Below are 16,293 nucleotides of genomic sequence, written 5' to 3'. Positions count from 1 at the left end.
GGCAATAACATCAGCACGAAGAGTTTCAGAATTACAGGCACTAATGGCAGTGGAACCTTTCCTCATTTTTCACCAGGACAGGGTGTCTTTAAGAACAAACCCTACGTTTATGCCAGATGTGGTATCAAGTGTGGCTCTAAACCAAACTATTCACTTGCCAACTTTTTATCCAAAACCACAGAACAAAGGGGAGAGACTACTACATTCATTGGACATTCACAGGCAGTTACGCTTCTACTTGGACAAAACAAAAGCTTTCAGAAAATCTGAGCAATTATTGGTAGCATATGCTGCAGGAGCACAGGGAAAAGCCATTTCAAAACAGACTATCTCAAAATGGATAGGACATTGTATACGTTTCTGCTATACTCACCATGGGAAACCTGTACCTAGCAGCATTAGATCTCACTCCACCAGGGCAACAGCTACTTCAACTGCCTACCTCAGAGGAGTACCTACCAAGGAGATGTTCGAAGCAGCAACTTGGAGTTTTGTACATACCTTCACCAAGCATTACCATTTGCCTTTATACTCCAAATCCAGAGCTGGCTTCGCCACTGCTGTGCTGCAGGGCCTTATAGAACCAGCCTCCCTACCTCAGCTTTGGGATTCCACCCAAGTGTAATGACTGCAGCAGTGTAACACGATGAACATAGTACAGTTTTGTACCTACCATAAATGTAGATGTTCGAGTGTAAACACTGCTGCAGTCCCGGTTACCCTCCCTCCTTCCCCTCTTACTTGCTGGTATGTACCTATGCCTTCTACCCTTTACTACCTATGGGGAGTATTTGCTGATAATTGAAAGTTGTTTGCTTTTCTTATGTATGTTTTATTAGCAATTTGAATTGCCTACCTATTTGGGGGCACTTGACATCTGGGGCAAGAAAAACTGAAGAAACAGGTGTCTGCTGCATCTTATATACCCCTGTCGCACTGACGTCAAGGAGGAGGCGACAGCAACCGATGCCGGAGCAAGACTTTGGAACTCAGGCCGACTGGGGGAACTGCCTGACGGCAGGATAACCCAAGTGTAATGACTGCAGCAGTGTTTACACTCGAACATCTACATTTATGGTAGGTACAAAACTGTACTTTCTTGAGTTTATTGCTTTATAGCCTGCTGTACAAACTTTCCAGTTTAACTTTCCCAGCAGAAAAAAAACAGGCTTACACCTTCCATGTGCATCGCATATGTCCTTAGTCAAGAGACCTAGCAGCCCCTTTGTCTAAGGAATAAGTATATTTGTAGTTAATGTCATTGACAAAACTGCATATAATTCATTAACCGTATGACTAGATGATGCTTTGTCAGGCTCTGCCTGTCGAATGTTGGCTCCATTGATTGGACACACAGTGAAATTGATTTCATTTATTTATTTACCCTTTGTTGATGTTTTAGTCCCACTAATCTAGTAGCCTGTTTTTGAGGGAGACCTGAGGTGACATTTATACCACTAGGGAAAATTTGGCTATGGCATTGGAGAACTTCTACTTTTTGCAAGAGATGCCATGGGATATTTTATATTCACCTGCACTACCACTAACTCAGGCAAATGGGGCCTCAGTTTAACATCTCATCCATTGGAAAACACACTCAGGAGTGCAGCACACTCCCCCTTATACTGACTGTATTGTCAGCAATTAATTTACATGGTATGGGAATGAACCCCACAGTCTTCTGCACCTAAAGCGAATGTGCTACCTGTTGCACCACTGACGAGATTGATAACATGGAAGCTGGGGCTGGTTGTGTATTAGAAGCACTGTCACAGTGCTGGTAGACTTTTGCTGTGCTAAGTCAGTGACAGAACATTGCTGAGGAAGCCATTTCTACTCCCAAGGCTTAAATCATCTCTGACTGTATCTCGTATTCAGAGGATGGCAACCTATTTGCGGAGGCTACAAAAGCATGCCATGATGCAGATATGTTTAGCACTCCCCAGCTCCACCCCTATGTTTATATTCTTAGTCTGTCATTGTGTCACAACAGGGAGAGGCAAAGATTCTGTTTTAGTTCAAGACTAAATATTCATTTTTTCCAAGGGAAGGTATAAAAGTATGTTGAGAGGACTAGTCCCCCTTCAAAAAAAATAGTAGTAAATTGGCCTTTACAGTGCTGATCTATGTTTCAGCCAGCAGTATGTTGGGACTGCTGAAGATTTGCTTTGTGTGAGCTGCTTCATTCGTCTGGAATAGAACCAAGAGATCTCTTAATATGTGTATGGCTTTCTCGTACAAGAGGATTTATCAAAAAAGTGTATGCCCTTTCTTCAGTGGTATTGTTGACCTCAGTACTGGAATGCATTATTGGAGCACTTGTGGTCAGTGGAGTGTATAAACACTTATGTTTTGCTGTGCATTAAGTCTTTCATTGCTGTGAGTTATATGCATTAAATGTTGCATAACTATAATTTTGTCTGAACTCATTTACAGTTACTTATATTCTGCACATTTGGGTTTGTTCAGTTTTGTGTTGTCTAATATTAGTGCAGCCCTGGCTCCTGTTTTTGCCACTGTTTTGTAGTAAGATTTTTATTTTTGTTTATTTATATGGTAGTATTATGATTAACTGCATGAAATGTGTCAGACCGTGTTGTTTGTTGCAATAAAAGATAGAGGTCTGCTATTTTGTTTGTTCTGTGGTACATTTACTTCAAAGGAGTCCTGCAAATAACTGTTGATTTTTTTAATTTAGCAAGAGCTTCTTTAACACCTTCCAATGCAGCTCACTCCCTTTACACACTGAGAAACTGCTTTCATTGTGTGATTCACTTTCAAATGTAGTTTTTCTTTTGCCCTACATATGCCACTAACACATTCTTTCCTGAAAGTTTGCTAGATGTTATACTTCATAGATTAGATGACTCTTCCAGTTATGACTAGCTTTTCCGTGTGTTCATTTAATGTGATAAGGTTTAGTATAATCTGTAAAGTAATGTATTTACTTTGATTTGTTTTTCAGAATTTTACTGTGAAAGGCCTTGAAATGTTTTCCTCTTTCCTGTTCAAAGATATCTTGGAACTCTATGATTGGAATCTGATGGGTAATAATCATCATTTTTTTCTTACTCTTTCTAAACTTTTGCATAAATAAAACTAAAAATTGAAAGTGTGTGTTATTCAAAATTACACTTTTTTGTATTTGCATTTAGTATACTTGAACATGCTGAGTAACTTTTCTACTGGAGAGGCAGGTGATTAGCATACATGGTCAGTAATTTCAGAGTTACTGAAAATACCAGTAAAGTTTTGTCACACACACGCATTCTCTTATTTGGTGCTGTAAAATGGACTTTTGAGTCCAGTGTTCATTGAGTTTATTGAGTTTATTTTTTTCTTTATATTTTGACCACTTAGTTTCTTAATGTGATGATAATCTACTGCGACTAGCTGAAAAATCCAGGCCTATATTATTAGCTGTACATCTCATTTTGTCTGTGCATTTTCTCTTTCGCATTAGTAGACATGTTTTGATTACATTGCTTGTACTGAAAGATAAATTATTGAAGTAAATGTAAATGGTTTCAGCCAGCAAGGAATATGTTGAGCACTCATACAGCAAGTGGCAGTTATTTATTTCTAAGTCTTTCCCTTGCCCCATTTCCTTAAATCAACAGAAGGAAGAAAGATGTCTCAGAGCAAGACACATAGACCATTGTATTATTTTGCATTCCTGTGCCAGTGTGCTGAAACATTTCTTCTTTTCAAGACTAACTTAGCAGGTTACTACATTTGTAGTCTCATGACCTACTGCCATAAATGGGAAGCTGTTTCATTTTATGTTTACTTAATTTTTACTGTCAGGAAGAGTCAGCTGCTGCTTCTGTCAGGAATTAAACAGCTTGTGCTTTTTTTTTTTTTTTTTTACTTTCTCCTACAGTATTTTTGTTTAATTTTGTTAATGATGAAACAGCAAAAGAGTCTGGTTTTTCAATAGGTTTACAGGTTTATACTAGGCTCACTGCCCTTGCGAATTGTAAGCCTAGCCAATTATCCCTTGTGAGACTCAAACCCTGCACCTTGTGTTTTAAGGCAAACACCTTAACCATTAGGCCATCCTCCCAACTGATGCCTTGGAAAGAAGATGATCAACAGAAATGAGCATCACTTGTATGTATGCTGCCTGGCCCAGATGACAGCCTCCCTCCGTGTCAGGAGTTTAATCTGAATGTTGTTTATGTAAGCAGGAAAAGACCTTTCAGGTTCTCCTATATACCCCCCAGGTCTTACTCAATAAACGCTTCATAGACTGTGTACTCCTTATGTTTGCAAAATTAAATCAGCATTTATGGGCTTGTCTTTACTTTTTGTTGGATATGTATTTATTTTCTCAGCTGTTAAGAACAGGCTGTCCTATCCCATTATCTAAACTTCTGGTAAGCTAAATCTCTGCTTCACCTGCCTCCACTCTAACCAGCCTTTTCCCTTCCTACTTTGGTCCCATCATCTGATATCCATCTACTTCTGCCTTCATCTTCTTGATCCTTACTCCTTTTTCTCCCCTTCCTAACCCCCCCAAACCCTTCCTCGAGTTGTCTGTGGATAGTAAATAGTTATTCCAGTTATTTATCTTATCCATTCACATCATGATCAGCATTGATAGTGAGTGGCTTAAATAAGGGGGCTGGGCATATGTCCCATCGCTAATGCCCATATACCTTCGCCTTTTTGAACTTCCTGATTTCTCACGGACATCATTATTACATCCTTCCATCTCACTCAGCATCCTTCCCTTTTTACTTGCATCATCAAGTTTATTTCTTCAAAAAAGGCGGAGGTGTGTCCGTATTCATTAAGGATATCCACACCTCCAGGCTAGTTGCCCAGCATAATGCATCCGAAATTATCCAAGTGCAACTAACACTGGGCAAAACTGCAATCCAAATTGTAGCTTGCTACAGATCCCTCACCATGCCCCAGGATTTGCACTCCTGTTTTCTTGATATACTGGAAAATATTAGGGTTCAACCAAACACCCTAATAATGGGTATTTCAGCTACCCCATCATTAACTGAGAAAACTACTCATGTACCAACTGTTTCACTCAATGCTTTCTAGAATTCATAAACTCCAATGCCCTGGATCAACTTATCCACATCCCCACCAGGGGCAGCAATGTCCTAGACCTAGTCATTACCAACATGAGTGACCGGTGTTCCACACCTGAAGTTAACTCTTCACTGGTCAGATCCGACCATAAGCTAATCACCTTAGATGTACACATCCTGCCCCCATCCCCATTAAGGAAATCACTGTAAAAAAATTCTCACAAAGCCAACTTCATGCTCCTTAAGACAGAAGTGGCAAACTTCACGACATCCATGCAGATGGACAATACAATTATGACTGCCGAATCCTACACAGATGTACTCTATAAGCACTTACACGAGTCCATGGATCGTGCTATCCCTAACAGAACCAAGATGCTATCCTCCAAAAAAAGGAAACCAATCTGGTGGTCCCTGCTATAAACAAACTCTACAACAGAAGGAAGAAACTGTTGCAGAAGAGAGTAAGATTCCATGAGTGTTGGAGCTCCCTAGCCCACCTCAGCAAGAAGCTGCGCTCCCTCATAAAATCCTCCAAAACTAGCTATGAACGCAAGATTGCCACTGATTCTAAGGACAACCACAAAGCATTCTATAGCTATGTCAAGAATCTCAATGTCAACACCCAGATCTGCTCTGAGTTACAACACAATGGCATGAAAATTACAGAACCAACTGATATCGCCAACATCCTGGCTGATAGGTTCACTGATAACTTTACCCCACCCCCTAAAGGGCCCATATCTGTACCGGAAGACTGCAGAGCCCCTGCACTCAACTGCGCAGGTAAAAACTGCACTCTCCAAACCCAAGAACATAGCTTCCATTTGACTGGACAACATCTCAGGCTGCTTTCTACATGAACTTCAATGAACTGGCCCCCCCACCTAAGCACCATGTTCAGTCACAGCCTCACGTCAGGCTTTGTACCCACTGAATGGCGCACAGCAACAGTTATACCACTCCACAATGGGGGAGCCAGCACGGAACCTTTTTAGCCTGACAAGCCTGATGTTCTTCGTGGTTCACTGTTGCAATCATTACATTTAGGTAATCTGCTTGCAGGTTGCCCTCTGTCGGCCTGATTAACAAAGTCTTTGGTCCTGTGTCGGTTGCTGTCCCTTCTTCCATGACTTCAGGCCGTCAGTGGTGTAAAACATGCAGCCGACGCCATTACATCAGTCTTTCTTGCCGTGCGGTGCCTGAAACAGAAGCAGTTCGCAAGTGCCAGTCGGCCGACTCCTGAAATTTTCGTTTTTGAGTTTCAGAACCGAAGTCTTCAACTAAAAGCTAAGTACTCCATTGGGGAAGCTTTTTCTTGCTCCTTCCCGATGTCATTAAAGGTTAATAATTGCATTACTTGTGGAAAGCAAATACCTCATAAAGATTTTCATTTGTACTGTATTCCTTGCCTAGGCCCTGACCACGATGTACCTTGTTGTCAGTTTTGTGCTTTATTTAATCAGCGCACTATCCGTCGTCGGTATTATTTTTGCCTCTAAATATTTCGGTTCTCGGTTTAATTGTCTAGAAATGTCATCGGTTAGCCATCCGACTACCGGAATTCCGAAAAAAACGCAACGATAAAGACAAGAGACAGGCCGCCGAGGTCCAAAACTGCTGATGATGCTTCTCCTAAGCCATTCGCCAGTTCGCTGGTACTCAGTGAGGCGCTTTTGCAGTCCCTGATACCCGCTATGTCTGATTCGCAGACCTCTACTGAAACCCATTCGGAGTCTGGTATGCCGGGAGATACTTCAACTATGGAACCCGTGGATGTCTTTACCTTGGATGGGTCCGGAGCCGCTGTGCAGGCACCGGCTTCTGAGGGTGTATTCAGGCCTACGGACTTGCATATTAAATCAACGCCTCCTTTATTAATAAGGCCTAAATCTCGATCCATGTCTAAAAAACTGACACCCAGGCCACATGCTCAGGCCTCTATGTCTAAACAAAAACTGATAAAAATGGCTGAAGATCTAATAACTCTAATCAGGGGGTAGTCACCCCCCTCTAAGAGGCCTAAGGCTGAGCTTGATTATGAATCTTTTGATCAGGGTTCTGTTTTTTCTGACTCTTCTGATGACCTGGATTTGTCCTTACCTACTTATGAGGATTCTTATGCAGAGGACTCTATTCCCTCTGCTTCCCCTCCTGAGGATTTTTCTTTTGGAAAACCTTACATACTCTGAGGGAACATTTTCACTGGGAAAGCCAGGACTTTTCTGATTCAAAAAAGAGGCTTAGGGATTTCCTTCTCCTACCTCAGCATAGGCCTTTGGCTATTCCTCCTGTACTAGACATTGTTGATGATGCTTTCTTGGAATCCAGTTTGGCCCCTGATTCCCTGCCTCCTGCTCCCAGTAAACCTGACAGATATTACAGGGTCCCGGAGTCCCATAAATTCCTTTTCAAAAATCCTATTGCAGATCCAGAGACTATTTCACAGGGGCCCAAGGGCATTAAGGCTTCTACTACTAAAAATCCTACCCCTTCTGATAGAGACTCCAGGGCGCTGGATAGATGGGGTAAAAAGGTTTATACTTCAGCAACCTTGGCAATTACAGCCTTAAACTGCCAATTTCATATGTTAAAATATCAGCAACATGTTATTGGACTGCTTAAACAGAAAATGCTGTTGATTCCTGACTGTGTGGAAAATAAAGACTTACAGGATTTAATGTATTCTGCTGAACAAGTTGGAAAACATACTTTGCAGTGTGGTTTTGATTCTTTAGAGGCCTCTAGCAGGCTGCTGTTACTGGGTCTGTGCTTAGAAGGCATGCTTGGCTTAAGGAATAATCTTTGCCTGATCATGTTAAAAGCTAAATTGTTGGATGCTCCTTTAAATCAGGACCGCCTGTTTGGCAACAAGGCTGAAGAAGTTCTTAAAAAGATGGAAGATAATGCTAACTCTATGCAAACTGTTAAAGATTTTTTATAAGTTCAGCCTCCTAGATTTAGTAGACACTGGCCTTCTAAGAAATGGTCCTTTCCAGCCCCTTCCAGGTCTTCTCAAGCCAAACCCAGACACAGCAAAAACCCCAGATTTCAGTCCCAGGGGACACACAGAGCTAAGCAGTGGGGGGCCTCCACTTCCAAATCTGGGAAAAATAAGACTCCCCCCATGATAAACTGTCTCAATGACTTGCTTTTAAATTTTCAAAGCACTTATCAACTGACTGCCCCTTTGGGGGGAAAGATTGCTCTTCATGCAAAGAATTAGGAACTCACTACCCAGGACAAATGGGTTTTAAATGTAGTGTCCCAGGGATACAGATTTCACTTCCACACGTTGCCAACACCAAGCAGATGGCTGGACCTACCCCCAAATCAGTGGGCAGAGGCCCAACAACAAGTACTTTCTCTCTTAAGCATGGGGGCTATTCAGCTGGTACCAGAAGAGGAAAAGGGACAAGGTTTCTACTCTAGACTTTTCCTGGTACTCAGAAAAGACAATTCATGGCGTCCTATCCTGGACCTGTCTACTCTAAACACCTTTCTGGAGATTCCAAAATTCTAGATGCTGACTCTTCACCAATTACTTCCTATGCTAGGCAAAGATGTCTGGTTGGCAACACTAGATCTAAAAGAAGCATACCTGCACATCCCAATCAGGAATCTTGCAGAAAATACCTACGCTTCAAAGCAGGCTACATGCACAATCAGTTCTCTGCACTGCCCTTTGGCTTATCTACTGCGCCCAGGGTAAATGCCTAGCTCCAGTGATTGCATTTTGCAGGCAAAGAAGTATTCAAATATACCCATACCTGGACGATTGTCTAATTCAGGTAGACAGCCAAGACATACTTTTGAATCATCTGGCGTTTGTAATAAGGGTTCTAACTTGTCTGGGGAACACCAAAAACGAAAAATCACAACTGGTACCGTGTCAACAAATTATATTCCTGGGAGCAAGCTTGGATACAACTTCCCAGATGGCTTACCTCACGCCAGAAAAGCAAACTAATTTGACAACCTACTTCAAACAAGTGGCCACAAAAACCCTGCTATCTGCAAGACAAATACTGCACGCCTTGGGGTTCATGGCCTTCTGCATTCTTCTAACTCCATATGCAAGATTGCATATGAGGAAACTACAGTGGTATCTAAAAAGCCTATGGAGTCAACATTCTCACAGCCTAGAAACAATGATTCCTATCATACCTTGCCCACGCCTAGAGTTCCTTTGGTGGACAGAGGTCTGCCACCAAAGCAAGGGACTACCTTTCACACCACCTCCTGCCACCCAAACCCTGACAACAGATGTATCAGACTATGCATGGGGGGCTCACCTGGCAGGGAAGTGCATTCAAGGCAAATGGAACCCAAGTCAAATACACCTGCATATCAATCAGAAAGAAATGTTAGCTGTACAGAATGCTCTGACAGCCTTCAAGGACTACATTCTTCCAGGACAACTAATGGTAAAGACGGACTACACCACGGATATGTGGTACATAAACAAGCAGGGGGGTACACATTCTTACCCCCTTTGCAGACTAGCCATGGCATTGTGGAAAACAGCCTTGAACTACCAAGTGCACCTACAAGCTCAATTCCTGCCAGGAAAGTTAAATACACTGGCAGACGGACTAAACAGAAACCTAATGGACCCACACGAGTGGAAACTGGAACCAAGGATTTTCAACATGTTCACAAGCGAATGGGGGAGTCCAGATATAGACCTGTCTGCCTCTCCCCAGAACTACCAATTGGACAAATGTTGCACAAGGACTCCCCACAAACAAGCCTGGAAATTGGATGCTCTGTCCTTCATCTGGAAAAACCTATCAGTCTGTGCCTTCCCCCCACTGCCTCTGCTCTCCAAAGTACTACTAAAAGTCAAACAGGACAAACCAAGGATGATTTTATTGCTCCAGACTGACCGTGCCAACACTAGTACTCCCTCCTGCGCAGTGTCACGGTTATCTCCATGGCACCTTTCTCAGATTCCTTCCCTGCTGTCTCAGCAGGAGAACCAGATTCTGCACCCTCAGCTTCCAACAATGAACATTGCAGCCTGGCTAATTACTTAAATTCTCCCTCATCATCCCTCAGCAAACCTGTGATGGATGTCATCTTAGAGGCAAGGAGGCCTGGTACTAGAAAATCTTATGCTGAATAATGGAAAGGATTCTGTGCCTGGAGCCAATCTCAGGGGATGAGCACAGCAGCGCCCAATTTACCTCAGATTTTAGAATACTTAACTGAGATGCTTCACAAGGGCCTGTCTTTTTCGTCAATTAAAATCCACGCCTCAGCCATTTCAGCTCATTATAACACAGAATCTCCCCTCTTCTCTCATCCAGTGCTCAAGCAGTACCTCAGAGGGGCCAAAAATTTGAGACCAACCAGGAGAGCTCCAACCCCAGCCTGGGACCTTAACTTTTTATTGGAGAAACTCACTCTCCCTCCTTTTGAGCCAGCTGCTACTGCAGACTTAAATTTTCTTTCTTGGAAAACAGCTTTCCTTTTAGCACTCACTGCACCTAGAAGGGTATCTGAATTACAGGCCTTTATGGCATTGGAGCCTTTCATCATCTTTCATGCGGACAGGGTATCACTCAGGACCAAACCATCCTTAATGCCCAAGGTGGTATCCAGTGTGGCTCTAAATCAGTCCATTAATTTGCCAACCTTCTTTCCCAGTCCACAGAACAAAGAGGAACGGATTCTGCATTCCTTGGATGTGCACAAACAACTTAGATTCTACTTGGACAGGACTAAACCTCAAAGAAAATCTGAACAACTGCTGGTAGCATTTGCTGCAGGGGCAGAGGGGAAGGCTATTTCAAAACAAACCATTTCTAAATGGATAAGCCATTGCATTCATTTCTGCTATAAGCACCATGGAAAACCTATTCCCCAGGGGATCAATCAGACCTCACTCCACCAGGGCTGCATCTACTTCAACAGCCTTTCTCAGAGGCGTTCCTACCAGGGACATCCTAGAAGCTGCTACATGGAGTTCTGTACATACTTTCACCAAGCATTACCATTTGCCAATTTTCTCTAAATCCAGAGCTGGCTTTGCCACTGCAGTCTTGCAGGGCCTTATAGCTGCTCCTAATGCTATCTAAACTCTTCCTCTCAACCATAGCTTTGGGAATTTACCCAAATGTAATGACTGCAACAGTGAAACATGAAGAACATAGTACAATTGTGTACACTTACCATAAATATAGATGTTCGAGTGTATTCACTGTTGCAGTCCTGGTTACCCTCCCTCCTTCCCCCAACCTCTTTTGGCTATACCTCTACTTTCCTTTACTATGCTTAAAACCCTTTTTGGTGTATTTGCTTTTTTGTTGGAGGTATACCTTTGTGTTTTATGTTTAATTGCTCCCCATTAGGGGGGGCACCTGACATCTGGGGTAAGAAAAACTGATGTGATGGCATCGGCTGCATGTTTTATATCCCTGACGTCATGGAAGAAGGGACAGCAACTGACGCAGGACCCAAGACTTTGTTAATCAGGCCAATTGAGGGCAACCTGCAAGCAGATTACCCAAATGTAATGACTGCAACAGTGAATGCACTCGAACATCTACATTTATGGTAAGTGTACACAGCTGTGCTGTCTGCAAGGCCATGGAACATATCATCATGGAACTTATAAACAAAGACACTGGTAACCTCCAAACTCTGGACCCCACCCAGTTCGGGTTTCTGAAAGGCAGATCATGCCTCCTGAGCCTGATGGACTTCTTTGAAACAGTCACTAAAGCCGTAGACGAGGGTAAGGCAGTTCACACAGCCTATCTTGACCTCGCCAAGGCTTTTGACACCATCCCCCATTCTGGACTTACAGATAAACTCTCTAAACTGGGAATAAATCCATATGTCACAAGATGGTTAGCCAACTGGCTCATTGACAGAACCCACACTGTAAAAGTTGCAGACTCCAACTCTGACTTCAAACCAGTGACAAGTTGAGTACCACAGGGTTCAGTCCTGGGTCCTCTCCTGTTTATCTACTTCTCAAATAAGGGCTAACACAGAGGGCCTCTGGCTGACGAAGTGCGCAGATGACTGCAAATTAGATGCCATAGTCGAGTCCCCAAATGATGTGGACATCCTACAGAAGGGCCTCACTGAGACAGAAGCCTGGTGTCAGAGTCATGGCCTCAAGCTCAATGCCAAAAAGTGCATTGTCATCCCCTTTGGTAAAAACTATGTACCCATGAGCTACCACATAGGCGGCAGTCCACTTAACGTCAAAGGTGTGATATGAGTCCTTGGTACTCAGGTGGACGGTAGTCTCTCCTTTGATAATCACATCACCACAGTAATCAGGAAATCCTTCTATGTGGCACTCCTTATCACGAAAGGGTTCTCATCAGGAAAAAATAATTCATTGTTCCTCTGTACTCAGCTCTCATTAGACCCATTATTGAGTACAACGCCCCCTTTTGGAATGTACCTCACAAGACATCTGCTATAGCTGGAAAGGCCACAGAAGTACCTCACAAAGAGGATTATGGGCCTCAAACAGGTGCCCTACACTGACTGTCTCAAAAATCTCCAGCTTTTACTCCAAGGTGATCTCTGTCTAACATACAAAGCTATGTCAAACCCAGAGCTGTTGGACATGTTACACCTAAAGAAATCCCAATCCCTCCGAGATGCACGCTCTAGGGACCTAAACCTTGTCACAATAAACAGAACATGCTGGAGGAATAGATTCCTGTCGCAGAGACTTCCCATACCCTGGGACAAGCTACCTATCTATGTTAAGCAGAGTTCCTCACTAGCACTCTTCAAGAGAAATCTTGATGAGTGGATGGGAAATAGGAAATTCACCCCGGGGATCACTTCTGTGACTGTGCTTGACAGGGGCACAGGAAAATAACTTTCTTGGGTGGCGAAAGCCAAGGAAGTTGTTGGCTAGGCTTACATAGGCCCTTGGGCCGATAACCTAGTACCTACCTATGAACCTAAGATTAGGCAGTCCCAGCTCCACATGTTCCACTAGAAGAATTAAGCTTTCACATGCCCAGTAGCTTTCCTTGGGGTGCCAGGTTAGACCCATCATCCTATTTTTAATTATCCTCAGATACCTTCTGGGGTTGTAACCAGGAAATGCCTGAAAGGTATATAGACAATGCTGGATGATAGAGTAATGTGAAGCTTGCAACTGTTGCTTCACTTCTAAGTTTAACATCTTCCACCTACACAGCTCTTTAATCTTCCTTAGAACATGCAGATTCTTCATGTGCACTTTGCAGATTCCTTGTTTGCATTTCTAAACAAAACCTTCATTGTTTAAAACTCATTTGCTTCCATAAATTTGCATATTTAATTTGCTTGTCCCAGACAGAGACCTAGTTTATCATAATTGCCTTCATTTTTTCTATATTTAACTTACACCCCGCTGTTACCCCAAATCTTTATAAAAGGCTAAATAACTTGTATACTTCCCTGTTCATATTGGACAAGAAAATAAGTGTATCTTCAGCTTAAAGGGCTATCTTGAGCTGTTGTCCAACTGTAGTAAAGCCTGTCAGTTCTTAAATTGGTCTCCAGGAGCAATGTATACGAGACTTCTAGTACCCCTGCTTTGGGCCACTGAAATGTTTTCCACATCCCAAACTGGGTTTATACCCTTGTCTCTGCCTCCCTATATATGGTCATATTTAAGCCCAATACACACACTAGTAAATCTGCTGTTAAGACCTCTTCCCAATGATACCACCCTACTGTGTCAGACACCTTCTCCAAGTCCAGACTCAGTTTTAGGGATTTACCTTTCTTTGCTACTTTCTCCAAGAGATGAATTCTACACTGTGGATATTATTGAAAGTCTGCCACCCACTTCCCTACAAACCCAGTCTGGTGATAATCCACTAATTTTGGTATGGATATTCAGAACCTTTTTGTTATCATTGACATAAATGCTTTATTGACATAAATGCTTTATTATCATGGTTTAGTTCTGATTTTGGAGTGTTAGGGATGGCAGATGTTCACGTTTTCCCACATTTGTGAGTATCACTGTAATTGCTGTCCTTCAGGATGCCTGTCTACTTCCCATCTTCATCAGCTCAGTACAAAACTTAACCACTGTGATTCCATCCTCCATCAGCATCTTCCCCGCAGCTAACACTTCAATTGATTTCTGTAGTTTCTTTAATTCTCTTGATGCCACCAGATTTGAGGCCTATCCCTCCATTAGATGTGGCAGATTTATTTCCACTTAGTACTGCTCAGTCTTTTTCATCTTCCCTTCCCCTTCAGTTTTATGTAGTTCTTTATAAAAGGCTCTGAATTCTTAAACTGTCTTATCAGGGTCATTTTCATAAACCCTATACACTTTTCACTTAGAATCTGAGATTGTGCATTGTTTTTTACTGCCTTAACCATGTGGCTAGTCTCCTTTGATACCACTATGAGTCCTGAAAAAGTCACTCAACACCTCCCTCTAATTTCCATTTTTGATTCATGTGTTCTTGCATTTCTGTTTTTATTTATTGGAATTCCCATGCCTTCCCTGTATTTTGTTCCACACACTCACCTGCAAGCATCCTTAATCTCGTCATATTGACCTTGAATGCCTTCTTGCTTTTCCTTCAGAGCTCCTTGATGTGTAACCCTTTGCCATTGCATCCACGAAAGACATCCCATGTCCTTGTCAGTCCCTCCCCTTCTTGTGTTATTTTATTTACTTTTCCTGATAATTACCTCTATATACCATCGCCTGAAGGTTTCCTTCTACAAATAATATCGAGGGAACCTCCACTAACTGTCCATCTATTTCTCTGTTATACCCCTTCAATTGAACCTACACCAGTGTATGGTTTGACAACAGTTTTGGATGTGCTTCCACTCCCTCTAACTCTTAGGCAGATTGTACTGCCAAGTATAATCAGCCTAGCCAATGATTTGAACTTGGCTGACTTGTGAGTGAAGCTTTCCTCTACCTTAGGTTTTGCATAACATCTGCAACCCTAGCACATTCATGTATGTCCTAACATATCTTCCTACCCTGTTTTGTACCCTAGGACCTTTCTGGACTTATTTTATGTTTCTGAATATGTTCTAGACACCCATATATACAAATCTACTCTCATGGAACTCTCTTGTCCAGAACATAACTTTCCTAAACTCTAGTTGAGTGAACCCTGGATTGCGATACATTTCAGCTACTGTATACTTTCTTGATTCATACCACCCCATTATCCTCGTGTATCTCTCGTACTGATCTATTATAGATTCTGTAATTTTAAATGGGTAATTCCTGTTTACAAAAATGGCTGATGCCTTTCTCTTACTGCACAAGTGTCACAGCTGTCTATCTTTTACCTCTCATTCTTCCGCATCTAGTTGTGTCTTCTGCAAGACCACTATCTGAACCCTAGGCTGATTCAGGTATTGGAATACACGTCTCTTTTATAGCTGGGTTAACCTATTCTCATGTTCTGTCTGCTGTTACAGTAGCCACAAGCAAGGAAAATCCATAATGGTTTGAATGCTGGCATCTAAAGGGAAAAAAAAAAAAAGAATTGCAACATGGGCAACAGTACAACCTTTCTCCCTTCTGCACTTCTCCATTTTCCTTTTCTTGTAAGTGTGCCACCTACTTCCCTACAAAACCAGTCTGATCTTGATCTACTAATTTTGGTATGGATCTTCACAATCTTTTTGTTGTCAGCGATGTAAATAGTTTATCATCATGGTTTAGTTTCGATTTTGGCGTGTGAGGGGTGGCAGATGCTCACTTTTTCACACATTTGAGAGGACCACTATAATTGCTGTCCAGCAAAAGGTTGTGAAGATCCATACCAAACTTAGTAGGTTAGGAACCCCCCCCCCCCCCGGACCTAACTACCTGAGATGAAATTGTATTTCTTTTTTTCTAATATCTGACCATTAGAAACTTCATACTGTTACATAAAGAACTTGCACAGTACAGTAGAGAAGTTTGACCTTGCAGGTCCCACTCATTAACAGTAAAAAAAGAAAAAAAACAATCAATTAAACATTTTTGTGCAGTTAGTTTTCAAAGTCTGTTGCTTGTCTTTGTAGTAGATCAGCATCTAGGTTAAAACTAGCAACAGCTGCTGGTTTCCTACTGACTCTTCCCCCCTCCACACACCCACTTCTTACTCTACCAGCAGATTGTTAGTAGTGAGAAATTCACTAAGTTATATTAGATTTTAATTTTTTTCTTTTTCTCTTTTTTTTTATTTTTTTTTTTTTTTTACAGTACCTTCCTTTCTTCACTTAAGCAACAGTTCAA

The 16,293-nt window shown here is 42.1% G+C and overlaps 1 protein-coding gene across 5 annotated transcripts in view; it reads left to right on the top strand.

The window, feature by feature from the left end:
- The window catches only part of DROSHA (drosha ribonuclease III), a 3,547,421-nt gene that overhangs the window by 1,374,514 nt on the left and 2,156,614 nt on the right, over positions 1–16,293 (top strand). For all 5 annotated transcript variants that reach the window (XM_044065333.1, XM_044065331.1, XM_044065329.1 and 2 more), the window contains exon 12: positions 2,966–3,047. In XM_044065333.1, coding sequence (XP_043921268.1) covers positions 2,966–3,047 — 82 coding nt within the window. The remainder of the gene's footprint in view (positions 1–2,965; positions 3,048–16,293) is intronic.

This window comes from Protopterus annectens, chromosome 3.part0 (assembly GCF_019279795.1).
Source record: "Protopterus annectens isolate FY-2018-M chromosome 3.part0, PAN1.0, whole genome shotgun sequence".
In the NCBI taxonomy this organism is placed as follows: Eukaryota; Metazoa; Chordata; order Ceratodontiformes; family Protopteridae; genus Protopterus; species Protopterus annectens.
Note: the sequence above shows the minus strand (reverse complement) of the source record. Positions and strands in the feature narration are given on the sequence as shown.